At 38.2% G+C, this 22,883-nt stretch overlaps 1 protein-coding gene and 2 pseudogenes across 1 annotated transcript; 1 reads left to right on the top strand and 2 right to left on the bottom strand.

Moving 5' to 3' along the window:
* Positions 1-1,599: 1,599 nt before the first annotated feature.
* LOC123651854 lies at positions 1,600-2,588 on the bottom strand (annotated as a pseudogene).
* Positions 2,589-7,670: 5,082 nt separating this feature from the next.
* LOC118713188 lies at positions 7,671-8,605 on the bottom strand (annotated as a pseudogene).
* Positions 8,606-9,993: 1,388 nt separating this feature from the next.
* LOC118713187 (olfactory receptor 1044-like) lies at positions 9,994-17,064 on the top strand. Its single transcript, XM_045577890.1, has 2 exons — positions 9,994-10,234; positions 14,216-17,064. Exon 2 carries the CDS (start codon positions 14,228-14,230, stop codon positions 15,161-15,163), a length of 936 nt encoding a protein of 311 aa, XP_045433846.1. The 5' UTR covers positions 9,994-10,234; positions 14,216-14,227; the 3' UTR covers positions 15,164-17,064.
* The last annotated feature ends 5,819 nt before the right edge of the window (positions 17,065-22,883 follow it).

The raw sequence follows: 22,883 nt of genomic DNA, 5'->3' as shown, positions 1-22,883 counted from the left end.
ATTTGTGTTAGTTGTGCTCACCATGGAATTGGTTAAAATTAGCAAGCCTGGCATTGCCTTAAATTTTATGCATATATGTAGAAGATTAGACTTGCACAAATGTCCACATGTAAGCACATAGTTGATAGGAAGTGTTCTCAACTCCTACATCTTAGCTCAAATGCTATATTCCTACTTCCTGCCCCTCACAGGCAAGTTTTCCTTGTTATGCTCTGCTTTCTCATTCTCCATATCACCGTCCCCTTTGAATGGTCTGAATCAATAACTTGTTGGCTTTATTGTCATATTAACAAAAGCCTGGGACAATCCCTGGAATATAAGAATCATTTAATATCATTTTTTTAATATAAGAAGGAACAAATGAATGAATAAATGAGTAATACTCAATGAGTCTGTCACCAAAAAGGTAGATTTTTGTGGCCAAAGCACTCAAAAGGGGACAGGAAAAGTACATAAATGTGGTTGTTTCTTAAGCCTCTTCAACAGGCAGTCACAAATTCAGTTCCCTCATGTTTTCTGAGCGGTCCTTCCTTTGGGCCTTCCCATGAACAAGTCACTCCAAGAGTTTGTTCCACTCAGTCCCTAAGAAGTTAAGGAAACTTTCTCATTCCCATATACAGGTTAACAGGATTCAACATGACAGAATTTGCAGGTCAGTCAGCAACATTAGCCAGATCTTAGGGGTCCACAAAGACTGCCAGTCCTCAGCAGATAACCTTCCTGCAAAAAAATTAAAAACATTGCTACCAATTTTCTACTGGTTGCACTTTGTCATTTTCTCTTAGAATGCACTTAGTTGTAAGTGTAATTACCACACTCATTTTGGGATAAGATGCTATTGAAATGGACATAGTCTTAAATGTTTTGAGGTAGGAAAAACTTAACTTATGGCAGAGAACAACTTTTTAAACACAAGTTTTTAAATACATATAAATAACATTGTTAAAGGATTACACCATGTGCCATGCCAGTGCGGCCAAGGGTGAACCTGAGGAGGGGTGGTGACGGATTAAAGAAGTCAGACAAGAGAATACAGCTGGGGCTCCGCAACCTCTGGTGCCTGGATGAGGACACAGAAAGACCCAGCCTGCAAGCCGAGGCTTTGTTTTATGGTCATAACACACACAGCAAAACACGGAAGTGGTCAACATGTTTATAATGTTCTTGTGCATTTCCCCTTGTTTTGGCAGCACTTGCTGCACCTCCCACAGCCCATTAGCTACCCAGGAAGGATCTAGGTAGTGTCATAAGGTCAAGCTTAATTATGCCAAGAGGGCTCTGCCCTCCGAGCCGGGACTTGCTTGTGGCCCTGCCACAGGTCAATTCGAGGCTGGACCCTATAGCTACTCCCTACGTACAGTTTAGGAGTTTTTCATGTGAGCCAATATGTGTTTCTAATAATACATTTAATGTTATTAAAGGTAACTCAGTACGGGGGCCATGACTTTACAGTATGATATCAGATCAACCCTCTACCTTCACTAAAATACTCTCTACTGGCTAATAACAAATGGACAAATATATTCAGGCCACAGACATTCAATTCCCTTTCCTTTATTTGTTTGTATTATTACACCAAGTCCTATGAAATAGTAAGCTTCAGTGAGAAAATGTTTTTCTATCAAGCATTCTCTTTAAAGCTCCCTTAATCTCACTGTTTCTGAGGCTGTAGATGATGGGGTTCAGCATGGGGATCACCACCATATAGAACACGGACACCACCTTGTTCTGATCCGTTGAGTAGCTGGACTTGGGCAACACGTAAATGAAGATGACGGTCCCAAAGTACAGACCTACTGCGGTGAGGTGGGCGGTGCAGGTGGAGAAGGCCTTGTGGCGCCCCTCACTGGAGCGCATCTTCAGGATGGTGATGAGGATGTACATGTAGGAAACAACTATGACAAACACAGTGAACAAAATGATGGAGCCAGCTGTGAATGAGGGGACAACTACAGGAATACTGTTCTCAGAACAGGAGAGTTCAACTAATGGAGCAAAATCACAGAAAAAGTGATTGACTCGATTTGGTCCACAGAAGAATAAAAAATGGTAGCAAATAATAAAGGAGGAAGCATTGAGAAAACTACCCACGTAAGCCACTGTGAGGAACTGGACACAGACTTGTGTGGACATTTTGGTTGAATAAAGCAGTGGTTTGTGAATTGCCACAAAGCGATCATATGCCATGATAGCCAGAAGGAAGCACTCGACTGCCCCAAAGACAGCCGTTGAACTAAGCTGGGTGCAACATCCATGATAGGAGATGGGATTTCTCTCCACCAGGAAGTTAACAAGCATGTTGGGTGTGACAGAAGTTGAGAAGCATATGTCAGCAAAAGCCAAGTGGCTCAGAAAAAAATACATAGGATGATGGAGCTGAGAAGAGATTCTGATAAGAATGATTATGTTGAGGTTAACAGATATGGTCACCAGGTAGATACACAGGATGATCATGAAGAGGATGACTTTGAGAACGAGGTCATCAGTTAAGCCCAGTAGGATGAAGCCTGTCACTGCTGTGTGGTTTCCATCCCACAGGGAATCCATGAGATAATGTAGCTGCTACCAATGAACCTAAAATATTACATTAAAGGAGATATCCATTTAATGATTTCATTTCATTAATACATATGGGAAGTATAATAATATATTTAAGCATCAGTGCATATTTATATGCAATTATGAATCTCTCTGGTTTTTAAAAATTATTTTAGCAGAAACTCCAGAAGTGTTTCTTCAGATAGTATCATATGTACATATACATATATCCATATCAATATACTATACTCTAGCCGAAATCTGTTTGGCTCAGTGGATAGAGCGTCTGCCTGCGGACTGAAGGGTCCCGGGTTCGATTCCAGTCAAGGGCACTTTCCTTGGTTGCGGACACATCCCCAGTATGGATCGTGCAAGAGGCAGCTGATCGATGACTCTCTCATCCATGTTTCTAACTCTCTATTTCTCTCCCTTCCTCTCTGTAAAAAATCAATAAAATATGTTGTTTTTTTAAAGAAAAAAAAAAGAATTTGATTCATGGCGTTCACCCTAATTTAAAAAAATAATAAAAATAAAAATATATATATAATATTTACTATATGCTTACTAAATGATAAGTGTAGGGCTAATAATCATGTAAATATATACATGTATACAGTTTAATCGATTGCCCATAAAATAATATTAATACTAATTGTTTTATAGAAGAATAACCTGGTTCTGAAAGAGGTTATGTAACAAGTCATGAATGTAGAACATGAAGCTCGGGAAGTCTTAACTGCCCCATTCCTTTAGTATTATTTAACAAATGAATTTAAATAGCAAATGCAGTTAAATAATACTTAACATGAAATCAGTACATCTAGCAATGAGAGGACAATAGGCTGTCCTTTAAGCCAACTAGCCGTTAGCAATGAAACAAGCACATACTTATTTATCTATTTCACAGTATCTGTCAGTTAAATAAAGTCAGTCTTTTCAAAGGAGAAATACAATTGTTTCTGATACTAATTCAGATAAAAATATCAAATTAAATTTATGAGTGAGATCTTCTATTGTAAATGTACTGGATATTTTTTAATATTTACAATTCAGAATATTACTGTTTTATCAAATAAGTTGAACTATTAATGTAATCACTATGCAAAAATATGATTGATATTCAGAAGATAATTAAAATATATAATATTCCTATTTTAACAATGTTTTATTTTTTTAAAATATATTTTATTGATTTTTTACAGAGAGGAAGGGATAAGGATGGAGAGTTAGAAACATTGATGAGAGTGAAACATTGATCAGCTGCCTCCTGCACATCCCCAACTAGATGTGTCCGCAACCAAGGTACATGCCCTTGACCGGAATTGAACCTGGGACCCCTCAGTCCACAGGCCAACGCTCTATCCACTGAGCCAAACCAGTCAGGCAAACAATGTTTTCTAATTAAGTTTTGTAAAATGAAATAATATTATTAACAACATAATATGTAGCTGAATAAAATGCAGCCTAAGAGCTGAAAAGGGATCACCCACTTTGTGTCCAGGCCGACCCTCAGCTCCAGACTTTCTGACTTTATATCCTGAGCTCTGTCTACGGTGTTATTGCCTTGAAGCTAAAGCATTTAGAGCCATAAACAAAGTCAATCTTTCTGCAAAGACATCTACAATATCTTTGCATTTTAAAACCTTACATGTGTTTCATTTCAATAAATGTTGAGCATAGCTCAATGGTAGTGAATTAATTTCCATTACTGGAGAGTGCTGAGTTTGGATAGTGTTGAAAGATCATATGAGTTTCTGTCTTCTGGGTAGATAAACAGGAATCCTCATAACTTAGATTATGCCAGTTTACATATGAACTAAACAGCAATTCAGCCAATTGCTCACTGGCTAATTGCTTAATTACATCTGTGACTTGTGAGTACACATGTAATGTTAGGGAGTAGGTGTTCTCAAATAGTAAATGAAAATCATTACAACAGCTTCATGAACAAAAGTCGAAATCTTACCTTGGAATAAGAAGTCATTCATCTTTCAATAGCAGATTAGAGTTATTGTGGTTATATGGTGATCTTTTATTTTTGTTTCCTTTGGGGATAAATCTCTGATGATCCTAGAGCTTCAACTGAGAATTCAAAACCATTATAGTAGCATCATTATGTTCTGTAGTGGCTAATTGAGCAATACAGTTCACACACCAATACTAGTATACTAGTACAACTAATCTTTCAAGATTCTGTATATTCTCAGGTGGTCAATTTATTGTTTTCCTTCTGTGCAGGTATTCACACATAGTTTAATAACCTTTATTTAGTTAATTATTAGAATATAATATAATAAATTGTCTAGATAAATATTGATTCCAAATTGACTTTGATATTTTAGATTAAGACACACTTAGTACTAAACTTCACATATAAAAAGATAACTGAGCTTTATCCACTCATATGTATTGATTTAGGTATTACATATGTGTCCTTATCCTCCTATTGCCCCCCTCCCCTGCAGGCCTGGTCTCACCCAACTGCCCTCCCCACAGGCCTGATCCCCCTAACTACCCTCCCCTGCAGGCCTGGTCCTCCCCCAACTGTCCTCCCCTGCAGGCCTGGTCTCACCCAACTGTCCTCTCCTGCAAGCTTGATCACCCACAATTGCCCTCCCCTGCTGGCCATCTTGTGGCCGCCATCTTGTATTCACATGGGAGTGGCCATCTTGTGTGTTGGAGTGATGGTCAATTTGCATATTACTCTTTTATTAGATAGGATTCTCTGTGCCTTACATTATATCCACATGTTTTATATTTATAACTGGAAGTTTGTACCTCTTAGTCCCCTTCACCTTTTACATCCATCCTTCTCCTACCCCAGCAACCACCAATCTGTTCTCTGTTTCTGAGTCTGTTTCTGTTTGGGTTTTTTTGTTTGTTTGTTTGTTTGTTTTTTAGATTCTACATATAAGTGAAATCATATGGCATTTGTCATCACTTAACATAATATCCTTTAGGTCCACCTATGTTGTCTCAAATGGCAAGAGTATATTCTTTTTCGGGGGCTGAGTAATATTCCATTGTATATATTAACCACATCTTCTTTATCACTCATCTATCGATAGCACCTAGCTTACTTCCATATCTTGGCTATTGCAAATAATTCTGCAATGAACATAGGTATGCATATATCTTTTCAATTAGTGTTTTCACTTTTTTCAGATAAACACCCAGAAGTGGAATTGCGAGGTCATGTGGTAGTTTTACTTTTAATTTATTTAGGAACCTCCATACGTACTGTGTTTTATAGTGTCTAAACCAATTTCCAATCCTGCCAACAATACAAAAAGCCAACCAATCAAATGGAAGAAGATATTTGCAGATGAGCTAATATCCAAAATATATAAAGAACTCATACAACTCGCCAACAAAAAACAAACAACTCAATTTTTAAAAAATATATTTTATTGAGTTTTTACAGAGAGGAAGAGAGAGGGATAGAGAGTCAGAAACATCCATCAGCTGCCTCCTGCATCACCCCACTAGGGATGCGCCCACAACCAAGATACATGACCTTGATTGGAATCGAACCTGGAACCCCTCAGTCCGCAGGTCGACCCTCTAGCAACTGAGCCAAACTGATTTCAGCCAAACAACTCAATTTAAAAATGGGCAGAGGGCCTGAACAGACACTTCTCCCACACAAATGGCTAACATATATGAAAAAATGCTTAACCGCACAAGCTATAAAGGAAATGCACATCAAAACCACGACGAGATGCCACCTTATACCTGTTATATAGAATGACTATTAGCAACAAAACAAATAATAACAAGAATTACAGAGGTTGAGGAGAAAAAGGAACCTTATTCACTGCTGATGGGAATGTAAACTGGTACAGTCACCATGGAAAACAGTATGGCGGTTCCTCAAAAAATTAAGAATGGAACTACCATATAACTCAGCAATCCCTCTTCTCAGTATTTACCCCCAAATGTTAAAACATTTCTCCATAAAGATTTACACAACCCTATCCTTGTTGCAACATTATTCATGGTGGCCAAGATATGGAAATAACCTAGGTGTCCTTCAGTGGATAGCTGGATAAAGAAGATGTGGTACATATATACAGTGGAATACTCGGCCATAAGATAAGATGAAATTCTGCCATTTGTGATAACATGTATCTTGACAATATCATGCTAAACCAAATAAGTCAGATGGAAAAAACAAGAACCATATGATTTTACTCATATGAGGGATATAAAACAAAAAGCAACAAATGAACAAATAAAAAACTCATCGACACAGATAACAGTATGGGGGTTACCAATGGGGGAAGGGAGATAAGAGGAGGGAGAAGAGAGTAAAAGGGGCCAGAATATATGGTGACAGGAGACTTGATTTTGGGTGGTGATCACACAATGCAATATATAGATGATTTCTTATAGTACACTTAATGTCATTTTATTATCCAATGTCACCCCAATAAATTTAATACAATTTTTAAAAGGAGCATACATTTGACAAGATTGAAACAACCTTTAAAAATGTAACCTTCCTTCTTCATCTAGAAAGGAGCCACGTCATACAAATTAGCCCCCAGTAGAGTTTCTTTTGGGGTCTCCTTAATTTATTTTGTCAAATAGATTCCTGAAAAGAAAGCTAAATAGAGCTTTCAGGTATCTTCTGAGTTGGCTCGAAGAGGCTCACTGGTGGAGGTACTGTGAGAGGAATCCTGCTGATCACACTCAGGTCACAGGGCACCAGAAGCTTTACAGTTACCAGAATCACTGATTTCAGTCCTTACACTATATGTACATCATGGACATCATCTCTTTCAGGTGATGAGATCTTGGGTGGCAACATGATTCTTCCAAGGAGCTCCAGATGCTTCCAGCTGTTAATTCCAAAGACTGCATTCAAAGAACATAAAACTTATTTGAAAATACACTTGTAGATGCCACAAATGGTGGGTGAAGTAAAGATAAAGTATTTTTTTTTTTTCTGGATGCTCTGGTCTTAGTGGATGCACATTTATTCTTTACTTTGAAAATTTTCAAGAGTGACACAATGAAATGTATAAGTCTTGAATACTATGACTATGCAATGGAACTTAGTACATTATCCAATCATCTGCAAAAGAGGTCTTCATTATACAGTGTGTATTATTTTAAATCAGACTACTTTAGGACCACCAATATGTTCTATCCATTTCCTCATAGGCCCTTTAACCTCCTCGTTCCTCATACTGTAGATAAGGGGATTCAACATTGGGATCACCACCACGCAGAACACAAACACCACTTTGTTTTGTTCAGCTGAGTAGCTTGACGTGGGCATCACATCAATGAACGCAGGGGTCCCGTAGAGCAGAGTGACCACTGTGAGGTGGGAGGTGCAGGCGGAGAAGGCTTGGTGGCACCCATTGGTGGAGTGGATCTTCAGGGTTGATAAGAGGATATAGACATCCGACAGAACAATGATAAACACAGTGACCACAATGATGGAGCAGGAAGAGACGGCTGCAATTATTTCAGAAGTAAACTCATGAGAACAGGAAAGCTTCAAACGTAGTGAATAGTCACAGAAAAAGTGATTGACTTTATTTGGTCCACAGAAGGATAGACTTAATAAACAGCCAGTAAATGCCCAAGCATTCACACATCCACCTAGGTAGCACATCCCCACTAAGAGAGTAGAGATTCTGGGGGACATGTGAGTGGAGGAGAGCAGTGGAGAGCAGATGGCCACATAGTGGTCATAGCCCATGACAGCCAGCAGGAAGCACTCAGCTCTCCCAAATGTGACTGTAGAACAGAGTTGGGCTATACAACCAGCAATACGAATAGAGGTTTCTTCCCTGAGGAAGTCCATGAGCATCGCAGGTGTGACCGATGAGGAGTAACCAATGTCTACGAAGGCCAAATAGCAGAGGAAAAGATACACTGGGGCACGAGGTTGTGGGCTGCTTCTGATTATCATGATTATGCTGGCATTGCCCATTAAGGTGACAACGTAGATTCCTGAAAACACAATAAATAAAATGATACAAATTATAGTATCCCCTGATAACTCCAAAATAATGAACTCTGTCACAGTTGTATCGTTTTCAGTCCCCATCTACTAGTATGCTGGAAATGGTGCCCACTGAAAACAAAATAAGTGGATATTAGAACAGAAGAAAATATTATAATTGCACACTTATTTTGCAGTGGTTATATAATAAAAATTACAAAATCGTAGACACACTAGTGTAAATTTGGTATAAAGTACTTTCATATTCATTACCTCATTTTAAACTCGATAGTGTATTTATTTATTGATACAGGCCGGGAATAAAACAAATAGTTTTAACTTAGCAAACTTGAATGGAACTTTATTAACTAACTATGGACACAAAACAAAATGAAAGCTTACAATTTTAAAGAAAATAGATGTGAATTACACAAATTCATTCATTCACAAACGACATATGGCATGGAAGTAAAGGATTGTGCAAGTGCCATGAGCTTTGGAGCCATACAGGCCTAGAGTCAAATTCCGGCTTTGCCAGTGACTCTGTGGAATCTCAGACAATCTGCATGAACTCTCCAACCCTCCATTACCATATATATATATTAGGATTCTTATGTCAAATAAGATAATGTAGATGACAACAGCAAGCCCAGCTCACAGAGATAAGTGAATGCTCCACGAATGATTTAGAATAATCAAACGCTAATACAAAAATTTTTTAAAGTATTTCTGTATCAATATAAAAAGAAAATTATTACCTGTAGATATTGTTGCCTCAACAATAAGGACAATTGCCAAGGAATTGTCAATATAGAGCAAGGCTATATTTATGAGATTTGAGGTCTTTTGGACATAGCCTCTTGAGTACATTACTTGTTTGTGAACATTCAACTGAAAACCCATCAAGATAGAGAAGAAAGAACAATTAAACATTCTTTTGAGTGTGCAAGAAAACTTTTGATGGATTGCTAAATCTAACTATTTTGAGACTCACAAGAATAAACATAAGGTAGCAGATAGAATTCTTCAGGGGGAAAAATAAATGCCTATGTTTTTTATACATTTCTAGATGATGCCACCTATATTTTTGAGATAATTATAGATTCATGTACAGTTGTAAGAAATAATACAATATTCATTCATAGGAGCACACAACTAAGGAGTGGACAGCCCTATCCCTCTGACTGGTGGGGGGGGGGGGGGGGGGGGGAGAGGAGAGGGCTTTCCAATAACACCTTTCCGGTATCTGTAGCAGGTGTACCCTAATCATACCATCTTTGTATAACCTGTCCTCATTCCCTATAAAACATTAACTGGGCCCCCACCCCAGCCACCACTTCAATGCAACTCACTGCAGACGCCTTGCCAAGGGCAGGACAAATGTCTCCAAGCACCGAAGGACTTGGGAATCATCCTGAGACCATGCACCCAAGCATCATAACCGGAGTCATCATTAGTTATCCCAGGATAACTCAGGGGTTTTAATTCCCAAGGGTGGTTTAAGTCAAATGTAAAATCCCTCACAGAAATTCAATATAAACTATTCCCTTGGCACCCAGGAAGCTCCAGAACAAGAGATAGCAGACTCATCACACTTTCACTTTATAAATACAGGTTTGTCGGTGTGGAACACAGAAACCAAACCTGCCAGCAAGACATGAAGAAGCCGACAGGAAATTCTCTAAGTGAATGCTTCCTGGGCACTGGGAGTCCTGACTGCCCGACAGGTACTCGGTAAGTTGTATTCACTTCTCAGACTGTCGTAGTAAAAACTACAAGGCAGTCAAGAGAAGAGTTTCAGTTCTGGACGAGGACAGGGCTTAACGACATTGCTTCTCAGAGAAGCGAATGGGGAAGGATTGGTTGAGTCTCACTTGGAAAAGCTGGGATGTCTGGTCATTGTATTAGTCTGAGGAAAGGATCGTAGGAACCTATACTCGCCAAGCCTCTGACATTGCATGCAAAATGCTGTATGAGTGACACTTTTCTTCTAACAGGTACTTAGCTTTCATCTGATTCTCAAAGTTGTTCATTGCCCCTTCCTTCCCAGGGGCTAAGAATATTTCCTAGTTTATTCAACAAAGTTGTCTGAATTGTTCAAGCAAGGAACAGTAAAACACAAAACAACATTCTGAATCATCAAAGGTTGACTATATTACTTAAACAACAATCAAGCTTAACAGTGCTTAAAAGAACTAAAAAAAAAAAAAAAAAAAAAAAAAAAAGCATTATTGAACTCACCCTAATATGCCTAAACTTTTCTCAAAGTTCAAATTAGAAAAAAAAATAAATAAAAAAAAATAAAAAGAGGAAAAACAAATCAATAAATTAGTGCTGAGGAGTCATAAATGGGAGGCGGTATAGTTTCAGCTGAGGGCTCTAGAACCAGCCCACTCGGTTTTAGATCCTGGTTCATTTGCTTTATTTGCTCTGTGAATTTGGAAAAACTGAATATTTCTATGTCTCCATTTTCTCATTAAGAAAGTGAGGAAAATGATAGCTATATACTAAATAAACTAACAAATGTAAAATAGAATCTTGGCAAAGTGTTCAAATCACTAATTATCATTAAGATTGAGAATAATTAAATCACAAGACTCATTTTTCTAAAGGGCCATTTGTTTTTTCTTAGGTAGAAAATTGCAAATCTAACATTTATTTATTTATTTATTTATTTATTAAGGTATTATATCTTATCATTGCTCCCCCCACACACACTCCCAAACATGCCCTCAACACCTCACCACCCAGTATTTTGCGTCCATTAGTTATGCTTATATGCATGCATGCCAAGTCCTTCGGTTGAAGTCTAACGTTTATTATTAGATATTTATTATTTTATTTTTTCTGGAATTCATCATCGGGCCTAGTTATATTCTAAGAACTACCGTAGTAGACTAAACACTGAGGTTATCAAAAAGCTTCCATCTTAATTGCCCTTGAAGGAAGGGCAGAAAAACCTCTCCTTTGGATAAACGTTGCATAAATATTTAGCTAATAGAAAGTTTTTTAAAATCTAGAAACTCGAAAGCATTAACTGCATCTTAGAAACTTCAGAGGCAAATGTGCCACCATATCATTATAGCTAACACAGTAAAAATTTTATCGTGCAAAAGCTGTTGAGTAAAGCTAGTCTCACACTGGCTTCGTGGGTTCTTCCAGTTACTAAACCATTTCAGCTACTAAACCAGACCAGTCATAGTTTGAGGTGAGAACAATTATATGGACACACCCCGACTTATGATGATTCACCTTACAATCTTCTGATTTTACAGTGGTGGGAAAGCAATATGCATTCCGTAGAAACCATACTTTGCGTTAGGTCTGGTGATAGGTGGCGCGATACTCTCTTGTGATGCCGGGCAGTGACAGCGAGCTGCCGCTCCCAGTCAGGCATGTGGTCACCGGGGAAACAACCGTCGCTCTACAGTGTACTGTGCTGCCAACCTTTTTTTTTTTTTTTTTTTTTTTGAATATTGTGTTTTGTGTTTTTGCATCCCATCATGTCTACAAAAATGCCCATCTGTGTCTCTTGCCTCTGGTAAGAAGAGGAAGACATTTTACTAAGTGTTTGGGCACATTTAAGGTAGGCTAGGCTAAGCTATGATGTTTGGTAAGTTAGGTGTATTAAACGACGTTTTAAATTTACAATGGGTTTATCAGGAAGTAACGTCATTGTAAATCAAGAAGTATTTGAGGAAAAAATAAAAAATAAAGAAGTATTTGGAGTAGGTAGACTTGAACAATTTTAGAAATGAATTCAGAGTCCAGACAACAAACATTTTACTGAATAAGGTTGTTTCCGTGCCTGAAGATCTCAAAGTTTGGTCTTGATCTGAGCTACTATTGAGAGAGAGAAGACTACAACAGAACAGGTCTCACCTGTCATAAGCCAGAAGTGTCATAAATGCCCATATTTAAAGGCTTCTTGCCATTTCCTGATCTGAGCTAATCTGAACACCTTAGACCACCCAAGGCTGCCGCTCCTATCCCAAGCCCTTAAAGATACACTTTTCCCAAATATATGTCCTTTAATTAAGCCTTGCTGTTACTTATTTTTCTTTCCCTGAATGATCTCGTTAATTTCCACAGCTTTTACAGTCTTCTGCCTATTGATGACTCCCAATCAGTATGACTAGCTCTGACTGTATGATAGACATCTGTTAAGTCTGATCAAACAATTGAATCGATACCCTCTCCCCTGAGAACTGACCTTTAGGCCACTTCACAATGGACATTTCACTTGCTTAGACCACATTCTACTTGCTAAGACCATTACCTCTCCCCTCTGCAGTTTCCTGGAATCCAGACCTGCACAGAGAATTCTCCACCCAGAAAGAGCTCACTTGGAGTCCTTTAAAAACCTCTGACTCCCCATCTTTGGGTGCTGGTGCCATTTTGGAGCTCAGCCCATCTGGGTTTCCAAGATGACCGAATAAATTCATAATTCTTTACCCCTTTTGGCTTTGTGGTTTCCTCCTTTGTCAGCCCTAACAAAACATGCACTATCCTTCAAACCAAATTCAAGACCCCTCCCCCCTGCTCCACGCCTAACTCAGACTTTCTCTTTCTATTGCACCACAACCTCATGGGACAAGTGCACGCCCAGAGTCCATTCTATTCCCTCCTTTTGGATCATCACCCAGATAATAGGACCCTAAAAATCCTTGTTCAAGTGGCCCCCTGCTTACTCCCAGAGCCTATAAGAGTCTCTTTTTCAGATCACCTTTGTAGGGGATAACTACACAGCTGGTGTTCACACACCTAGGCCTCAAGAGTAGCTAAGGGATAGCTGTTTGCAGGGGCTGAACAGACTGTGCACATGCAGGCTGCCATAGCCGCACACCTGTGGCCGCGAGTGGGCTGGAGAAAGGTTCTCTCACCTCCTTATTTCAGCATGAACTCCAAGGATCCCAAGTACTCTTCCTTCCAAATTATATAAAGGTAAATTCATTAAGGAGGGAGGATAGACCATATTTTATTGACTTGTTTTCTTTATTTTTAACTTTTGCATATTAAACATATGATATGCAGGCCTCCATTTATTATTCTTGCCCAATGTCAAAAGCAGATTTGCTCCTAGGGAGCCTGTTCTTAACCACACCAAATACTTGCAGGTCTTTAATGCCTTGTCTTCCTCAAGCATCAGTTTCATTGCAAAACAATTTTCAATGCATAAGTCAAACAAATGGCTGATTTTCTTAGCAAAGAGCCCCTGTAAATAAAGTGCTTAAAAGACCAACAACATAATAATAAAAAAATTTCCAAGAAAATGAACTAACCAAACATAGAAAAAGAAATACACATGCAAATAATTGTTTGACAAAATGCTAACCCCCTACTCATAAATTTTTTAAAACATACAAATTAAGAGGGCATGAGTTACCAATATTCACCGTCACAGTGGCAAAGGTTTAAAATATGATAAAACTGGGTCACAATATTATTGTGACAAAATCAGTATTCTTATACATTAATATTGAGAATAAAATTGTGTACAACTTACTTAAAGGTCAATTTATCGATCTGCATCAAAAGAGAAAATGAATGAGCTCAGACTTTACTGAGTCTTAACAGAATGAAGCTCATTGGCCTGTAACCATTGTGAGTGTGAAGCACAATTTTTGTCATCTGGGTATTAGAACAAAGAGATAAGAAGCTTTTGTTAAGTATTTAATCATTTTGAAATCATTTCTTTTTTCTTTTCCCAACAAGAGAGAGACCAAAATGGCCAGAGGCAATCAGACCACAGTGACAGAATTTGTCCTCATGGGATTCACAGACCGTCCTGAGCTTCAGCTTCCACTCTTTGTGCTATTTCTCTTAATTTATCTCATCACCCTCGTGGGAAATCTTGGCATAATCCTGCTCATCAAGATGGATCCCAGGCTCCACACGCCCATGTACTATTTCCTCAGCCATCTGGCATTCATTGATCTTTGTTACTCATCTTCCATTGGTCCCAAGATGCTGCAAAATTTATTGGTGAAGAAAAAAACCATCTCCTTTTTGGGCTGCTTTGCCCAGCTGTACTTCTCCAGTGCTTTTGCCACGACCGAATGCTTCATCTTGGCCACAATGGCCTATGACCGCTACATGGCTATCTGCAATCCCCTGATTTACACAGCAATTATGACTCAGTGGGTCTGCAAGGAATTGATGATAGGGGTCTATACCTATGGCTTCCTACACTCCATGATACAGACAGTTCTGACTTTCCAGTTGTCTTTCTGTGACTCCAATGTCATCCATCATTTCTACTGTGCGGACCCCCCTCTCCTTGCCCTCTCCTGCTCCGATACCCACAACAAAGAAAAGCAGCTCTTGATCTTCTCAGCAGTGAACCTCATTGGGTCCCTCCTGACTGTCCTCATCTCCTACATTTGCATCCTCTCTTCCATCATAAAAATCCAGTCCTCCAAAGGCAAATGCAAAGCATTTTCTACCTGTGCCTCACACCTCACGGTGGTCATCATCTTCTACGGGACGTTGTTTTTCATGTACCTGCAGCAGCCTAGAGCAAGGAACTCATGGGAGGACAACAAAGTGGTCTCTGTGTTTTACAGTCTTGTAATTCCCATGCTCAACCCCCTAATCTATAGCCTGAGGAACACGGAAGTAAAGGACACCCTGAAAAAGATGATAGAGGGCAAAGAGTCATAGTGAGTGAGTTAGTGAGTGAGAATGTGGTATTGGGAAAGTATGATAGACTAACAGGCTATGACCAATCTGATTGATACTTAGCAGGCCAGTTGCTATCCAATCAAGAAGCAAACAGTCAATCCAATTTGTATTTTTTTAATGACTAAAAGTACCAGGTCACTTGCTTGACATAGCAAGATTTAATCCAATCAATTATCATGAACTAATCAGGATTTACAAGCTAGACTCTTAATAACTGTGTCCTTCATATGTTGAAAATGAATTGACTCACTACCAGTTAGGTAATAACATGAACTCTAAATTTAAAAAGATTTGGAAAAGCAGCTTTCTAGGTAAAAGTATAAATAAATGAAGTTGGGTTCAAAACCCAAACATGAACACCTCTGTTGTTAGAAACATTTTCCAGCTTAAAACAGAAAATATAGTAGTAAATAATTTCTTGGTCTTAAAAACATATTTCTGTATAATGTATTGCAATAGATGCTGGTTAAGCTTCATAAAAAGTTTATTATTACGTGTAGTTGAAATGCTGCCTGCTTAAAATGGACAATAGAAAAAAATAGTATTACCGCAATAAAAAGGGAGGAAAGCATTTTACTATGAATCAGTTAAATTTGGAGGTTCTTTTATTGTTTATTTAGAAAAGAAAGTTTAATTGGAAGAGATAAAGAGGATTTAGTGTACTTCCAGAGATGTTGAACGTAGTCCAACTGCCAGGGTTTAGTGTTTCTAGTCTCTGGAGGTGCAGCTGCGATGATTTTTAGGGGGAGGGGGAGAGAGGAAGGACATCATACGTGAACTTAGAAAGGGGAAGAGCTGAGAGCTTCCTAGGAAAGCAGGCAGAGTGTGCATGCCTCTGAGAAATGAAATTATTTCCTTAATGTGGATGACTTAGAGAAGTACTTTCATTTTGTAACATTTTCCATGTACTTTATTTCTGTTTTCTCAGCTCTGATATGATAACTTTTTTGGAGATATATCCATATATATATTATTTCTGTTAGTGGGGATAGGGGAAAGAAAAATCTCTTAATTTTTTATTCAGGCAAGAATATAAGCACTCTATGATTTTTCTAAGTCTCAATTCTAATACTTTTTTAAAAAATAGTTCTTAAGACACACACAACGCTATAAGCCATTAGAATTTTCCTTAAACCGTTTCCAAGTGTGATTACTATTTTCACTTATTTTTTTAATGGCTAACAACATATATCACTAATCAACTACAAATAAGTTCAAAATTAATCAAGAAACTAAAGGGTTCCTTTTCCCCCAGATTAAACCTTCAAATAATTGATGGGATCTTTATTTTACTGCTGCTTATGATCTAGTAATTTAGAAAAATATAAAAGGTTAAATATTTATAATTTCTCTTATTTAGCTCAGAAACCTTTCTGTAGAATTTAGTTACAAAAATTGTATTCCTAAACTCTTGGGGATTGGGTGTGGGCTTGGTTGAAGCGAAAAATATTGCTGAGTGAGGAAATGTCTGAAGCAAGCCCAGGAGGTAGGAGAGCTTGCATAGGTAAGAGCAACAACAGAGCAAGCAAAGTGGGGAAGATATTGCTGATGAATAATGTGAGACAGATTGTTAGATCCCAAGCTCATTGAGACTTACCTAGCAGGTTACTACTCTGCACCCCAGGACCTACCACAGCTCCTGGCAGAGACAGACACATCATAACTGTTTGCCTAAATTAATTGAACTCTCCTATTTTCATTCCTAATTCTAATGGATAGGTGGGCAAGGTGCCCAATAATGGCCTGTGGTTGGGAAATATCGGAGAGAAGAAAGTAACAGGGTTACTTTCAGGAAGACTATTTCCAGTAGTGCCCCCCCCCCTCCTTCCCCCGCCAACCTGCCAACGAGATTAACATATGTAAGGCAGGAAGACAATTGAGGGCAATCACACAACCTGGCCAGTGAAAGAGATGCACCTGGGAAGTTTATATATGATTGGGAAGATGGTAGGTAGTAGCTAGAGTTTTCGATGGACCATGACAGGCAAGGGACTGTTCTTTACTCTATTGAAATAAAGAAAGTAAGCAGGTACCAGCCCTTTGATGAGAAGTTGTTTTCAATAAAATAAAATAAAAGACACAGCATTACTTAAATCTGTTTCAAACTATTTCCATGTCAGTTTAGCTTAGAAAGATTTTTTTAAATCACATATTTTAATACATCCTCGCACAAATGAATTATGGTCTAAGAAGAGTACATTTCATCATTTCTTAAGTTCTTTTTAGAGAAAACTGAATAAAAGAACGTCAAGAATAAAAGAACCTCCCCATAATGCCCACCCAGTGGCTGAATGTATGTACTTGGTTCTCTGTACTTCCTTGATTTCCTGTAAAGCAAAGTAGAAAATTAAGAATATTATATATACAGATTATGATGGATATAAGACCATGTCATCCTAAATTTCCCAAAGACCTAAAAAAGCAAAGAAAGGTATGAGGAAGGGTCTGAATTGGCTAAATTTGGGACTAATATTTCCTATTTCTTTTCCCATGGGGACTCCTTAGTCTTGTAAATACATCTCCTAGGTTTGCATCTTTAATAAGTAAGAAAATCCCCTCATCAATTGCTTACATTGTTAAAAATGCATGGCACATATTACGTAAGTGTAGTATTAAAATGACAATATTTAGGCTGGAAGAGAAACCAACATGATTATGCATCTTTCTTCATATATAAAGTAATCACATGTCAATACTCAAAACAATTATGCTAGTTTTTCAGCCCAAGATAAACAAATATATTTTGAATAAATGAATGTCACCAAAATAATAAAATTTTACCTTTATCAGATTTTAAAAGCTTAACATTTCATTGAAAGTGAGAATAAAACTCCTCTAATTTAAATAAAATCTAAAAGATAATCCTAAAGATGAATGCTCTTTGCCAACATTCACCATATAGACATTTCCATTAAAACAATCTAAAAAACATGAAATGTGCATATGTATATATAAATTTATACTCATTTGCACATAAAATGCAGAATTTTTCAATCTCCCTAAATTTAAATTTCTTATTTCTCCTTACTTAATACTCTTGATTTGCCATGCTTAGGAACATGCCAGAAGGATTTTTGATGGTGTTGATAATGGAAAAGGAAACACGAGAGGACAAACATCTACTCATTATCTTTCATATTATTTGATGTATAATAAGTATTACAGAATTTTGAGAAAAATCTCAAATGTGTGCCCCCAAATTTTCAACTCTACCCTGGATGAATAAGTCTAGCATTCTTTGGAGAGCAAGGTGGAATAGGAAGATATGAATTACGTGCTTAAGTGTGGCTTCCACCTGCAATTAAATGGTGCATCCACCAGAGAGGTAGGGAGCCCCTAATGTCAGAAGTTGGGGAATTAAGGCTCCTGGGAAGGTAACAGATTTAGCCTGTTCTTCCAAGCTCTTTTTTTTTTCCCCCTTAAAGATACAAACATGTTGTAAATAACTAGAACTTCTATCTCTGATAAGACAGGGAAAGTTGAAACAGGAAAAGGTAATCTTTATTTTTTCTTTTTAAGTAAATAATTCTGTCTTACTCCATTGCAACAGCGTAACCGTCCTAACAGTTTCTAGGTTTTATTCAGTGATCTGAAAGAAAACGTTCTCTTCCTACAAGCTCACTGTCTTGGCTTGGGTGTGTTGACCACTCTGGCACCAGGACCACTCTGGCACCTGCAGCTTCTGCCCCCTTATGGCAATCCTGTTTGCTGACCACGTGGAGTTGGTCCAAGGAGCAGAGCTAGAACAATGAGCCAGCCAGGCTCAAGCACTGTCCAGGCCACCTCAGGTTCACCCTCAGCCAGGGTCTCTGCAGGACAGCTGGTTTCTGAGACCTCGGCAAGCATAGGGAGAGCTCCTAAGTCCATCTCTGGGGTTTTCCCCTGCAAGGTTTTTACTCTATCTTTATTGTCTTTCCTCTTTAAAAGAACCATTTTTTAAAATATATTTTATTGATTTCAGGAGGGGAGAGGGAGAGAGAGAGAGAAGAAACATCAATGATGAAATAGAATTATTGATTGGCTGCCTCCTGCATGCCCCCTATGGAGGATCAAGCCCATAACTTGGGCATGTGCTCCAACCGGGAATCAAACTATGACCTCCTGGTTCTTAGGTTGACACTCAGCCACTGAGCCTCCATGGCCAGGCTAAAAGAACCATTTTTAACTCTCCTCATCCATATCATCTCCTGTTTCATCGAAAAGCTGATCTCATGAATGGTTTATTACTTATCATCTGCATTAAGCAAAAGTATCAACTGGCTTTCCTTAGAATTCTTTCAGACGCAGAATATAAATTAATTAGAGGCCAAAATTTGGGTACTCCCTCCCTTCCCAGTTACCTGCCACCACTGGCAGGACCTAATTCCCTTCCCCAGGTGGTCTGCCCCCTGATCGAACTTCCTGGAAGAACTCCAGTCGAGGGGACAATTTGCATACTATGCTTTTATAAGATAGGATGTTTAAATTAATGTAATAATAGAGCAATAATTTTTTTAAAAAAAAACTTTACTGTTATTAATATTGGGAGAGGCATTTTTATAAAGAAATATTAAAAACATCTGTCACATTTATTGGACTGTTTCCTTCTTACATGAGGATCTAAAGCTGGGCAGCAGGGGAGGAAAGAGTGCAGAGGAGAGGTCTTAGAGAGAAGCTGATGTATCACTTCTCAGACTCTGTGGAGGTTCTGGCTATGGCTTTATTTCTTTGAGGAAAGAGTAAAATCTTTCAAGTACTGATGGATGCTATAAGAAAATGTAGCATTGCCTATTAAATACAGTAAATGCTCAATAAAAGTTAACTGAATCTTGGTTTCATCGCTCTCAATCTTGCTTTCCATCTCTGTCTCACATCCACATCATTATTGTTGTCATCGTCATCATCATCACCACGATCTCATAGATGTTCTCTTGGGACAACCAGCTCAGAATCTTAATGATCAAATTGACCATCATCTTCTACTTTATAGCCAACTTCTGCTTTTCACAGTTTTGTAAATGCCACTTTCCCCAGTCAGCTGGTTCAAAAAAACTTAGTTACTTTCGACCTCTCCTTTTTTATCTTCACATTTCAAAAAGAAGGTAAGATTTACTCATTATTTATCTGTGCAGGAACACAGGATTTCTTGCACCAATCCCCTTTCTTTCCAATCTTATCACCAGCTTTATCATTACATTCAGGCTCCTGAACCTCCCTTGGCTTTGCTTCTAATCCCCCACCTCAGAGGTCCTCAGTAGATTCACAAATGTGTGAGTATAGTGTATGTTAATATCAGCATTTCAGACCAGTGGGGAAACAATGCACTTATCAGTAAATTAGGGCAATTGCAAGCCATTCACACATTTATATGCCTTACACCTTTTATCAAAATAAATTCAAGATTAATCTGATCTTAATGTAATAAATAGAACCTTAAAAATACTTGAAGTGTAGATGAATAGTTGCTAGTCTGAAAATAGGAAAAGCCTTCCTTAGAAGAGAAATAAGCTTAGAAATTATAAATAAAAAGCTTGAAAATTTGGGTGGTATGGAAATTTTAAATTTCTATGACAGTAATGAGTAAATACTGGCAAACATCAAATGGAAAAATAGTCACAATATATATGATAAAATTATATGGACAGAAGAGAGATAAATCAATAAAAGGGTGGGAACAAGATATGAACAGACAACTCACAAAATAAGAAATATCAATGGTCTGACATTATGCAAAAGATGTTCAGTCTCATTAGTAACAAGAAAATGCAAATTAATGTAATGATAAGATCATTTTTCACCTATCAGATTGCAAAGATAGTAAAGAATATTAATAACCAGGTGATAATATAGGAAAAGAGGCATGCTTACAGGCTGCTTTTTGAGAGTATAAATTGGTATAAAAGCCTTACAATGAAGTACCTTTTTGATCAAGCAGTTTTCTTTACAAACATTTATTTTGTGAAAATACTCTAAGAAATGTACGAAGATATATGCATTTTGCAACTTACTATAATAATCTTTATAACAGTAAAACATAAGTAGCCATATAAAGATATATCAATAAAGGATTGATTAAATAAGTTAAGGAATAGTGATACAATAATATATAATATGTAGTAATGCAGCAATTAAAATTATGTGGATTACTTTATTTTCATGGAAGTGCTCATGAAATATGTACAAAAGGGGTCAAATTATGCTTATAAGATCATTTATTTTTTATTTTTTTATATATTTTATTGATTTTTTACAGAGAGGAAGAGAGAGGGATAGAGAGCTAGAAACATCCATGAAAGAGAATCACTGATCAGCTGCCTCTTGCACACCCCCCACTGGGGATGTGCCCTCAACCAATGTATATGCCCCTGACCGGAATCGAACCTGGGATCCCTCAGTCCCCAGGCCGACTGAACCAAACCGGTCTTGGCAAGATCATTTTTTTTTGTAATTATATATGTGAAATATATAGAGATACACATCTGGTAGTGAATGATTGATGTTAATCAGCCTTTTACTGATTTCTTGTTTCAGAAATAAACAAAAAATAAGAAATCAGTCCTATTCAAGATTAGTCTTAAGATACAGTCTCAGCCAAGATTCTGTTCTAAATTTTTAACTCCAAATTACCTTCCTAGGGCCCAGTGCGAAGCCTACAGGAAGGGAGGCAAGTTAAAAGGATGCACCACAGTCTACACGAATGGTGCTTAAAGATAGTGGGTAGAGAGGGGAAGACTGAGACGGTGGAGGAGTAAAAGATGATGCAGGGTTTCATATCTGCCTGGGAGGCCAAAAGGGAAGATGGTTTAGCAAAGATGCTGGCGTTCAGACAGCAACACAGAGCCTTGAACATAGCAGTGGTCTGATGTTTGTTAAAAATAGATGAATGTGGGTCCATATGATTCTTACTATAGTCAGTTGTATCAGTGCTGTATACAGGTTATTTCTGGAGTTTCCAGAAGACACGAGGAGAGGCATTTTGATGCATTAAAGGAAGGAAAAATTGAAATGGGAACCAGGAGACCTGTTTAACCCAACGGCTGTGTGTCACCTCCCCCTTTCCTCTGCCCAGGAGTCTGCGCAGGGACTTAATACCACTTTTTCAGAGAGGTCTCCCTGGCGTCCAGGTCTGAAGAAAAGGGAAGCATTCGAATCCTATTCTCCCTCATCTGGTTATCAGAATTCAGCCTAGGAACTCAGAGATCTCTGCCCTTCTTGACTAGACTTGCCACGGACATAGTTTGTTGGACTAAACTGGCATAAAGAATGTACCAGGGAGTCTGCTCAGAATCACCAGGATATCAGCCTCATTCCCACACCTAACGTGCACTGGGCTCTCACTTCCCTTCAGACACCACGCTAAGCACTTTGTATGTGAGGGAATGCGTCATTTCTTCATCACAATGGCAGATCCTATTATGGTAAAAGAGATCCGTAAAGTGGAACTCAGAGAAGCTAAGTGGCCTCCTGGATCACACACACAGTGTGCAGATGGTGGGGGTCAGATTCAGATGAGGGGAGATTGGTCATCTGCCATTACTTACAGAGGTGCAGGCCCTCCTGAGAGATTTTACAGGTGTTTTTTTTTCCACCAAGTTGTTCACTTTCCTTTTAAGAAAAAATGAGAAGTATGGTGACTTGGCTGACATGTTATTGAACGGGGAACTGGAGATAGTTCTAAAGCCCTCTGGTCCATGCTGCCTGTCTAAAGGATGGGACTGAG

The sequence above is a fragment of the Pipistrellus kuhlii genome, unplaced genomic scaffold, assembly GCF_014108245.1.
Source record: "Pipistrellus kuhlii isolate mPipKuh1 unplaced genomic scaffold, mPipKuh1.p scaffold_m20_p_9, whole genome shotgun sequence".
NCBI lineage: Eukaryota > Metazoa > Chordata > Mammalia > Chiroptera > Vespertilionidae > Pipistrellus > Pipistrellus kuhlii.
This window is presented reverse-complemented; position numbering and strand designations above follow the sequence as displayed.

Bases quoted from the DNA above. Each gene is read 5' to 3' on its own strand.
- LOC118713187 (XM_045577890.1), top strand. From the start codon at position 14,228: ATGGCCAGAGGCAATCAGACCACAGTGACAGAATTTGTCCTCATGGGA.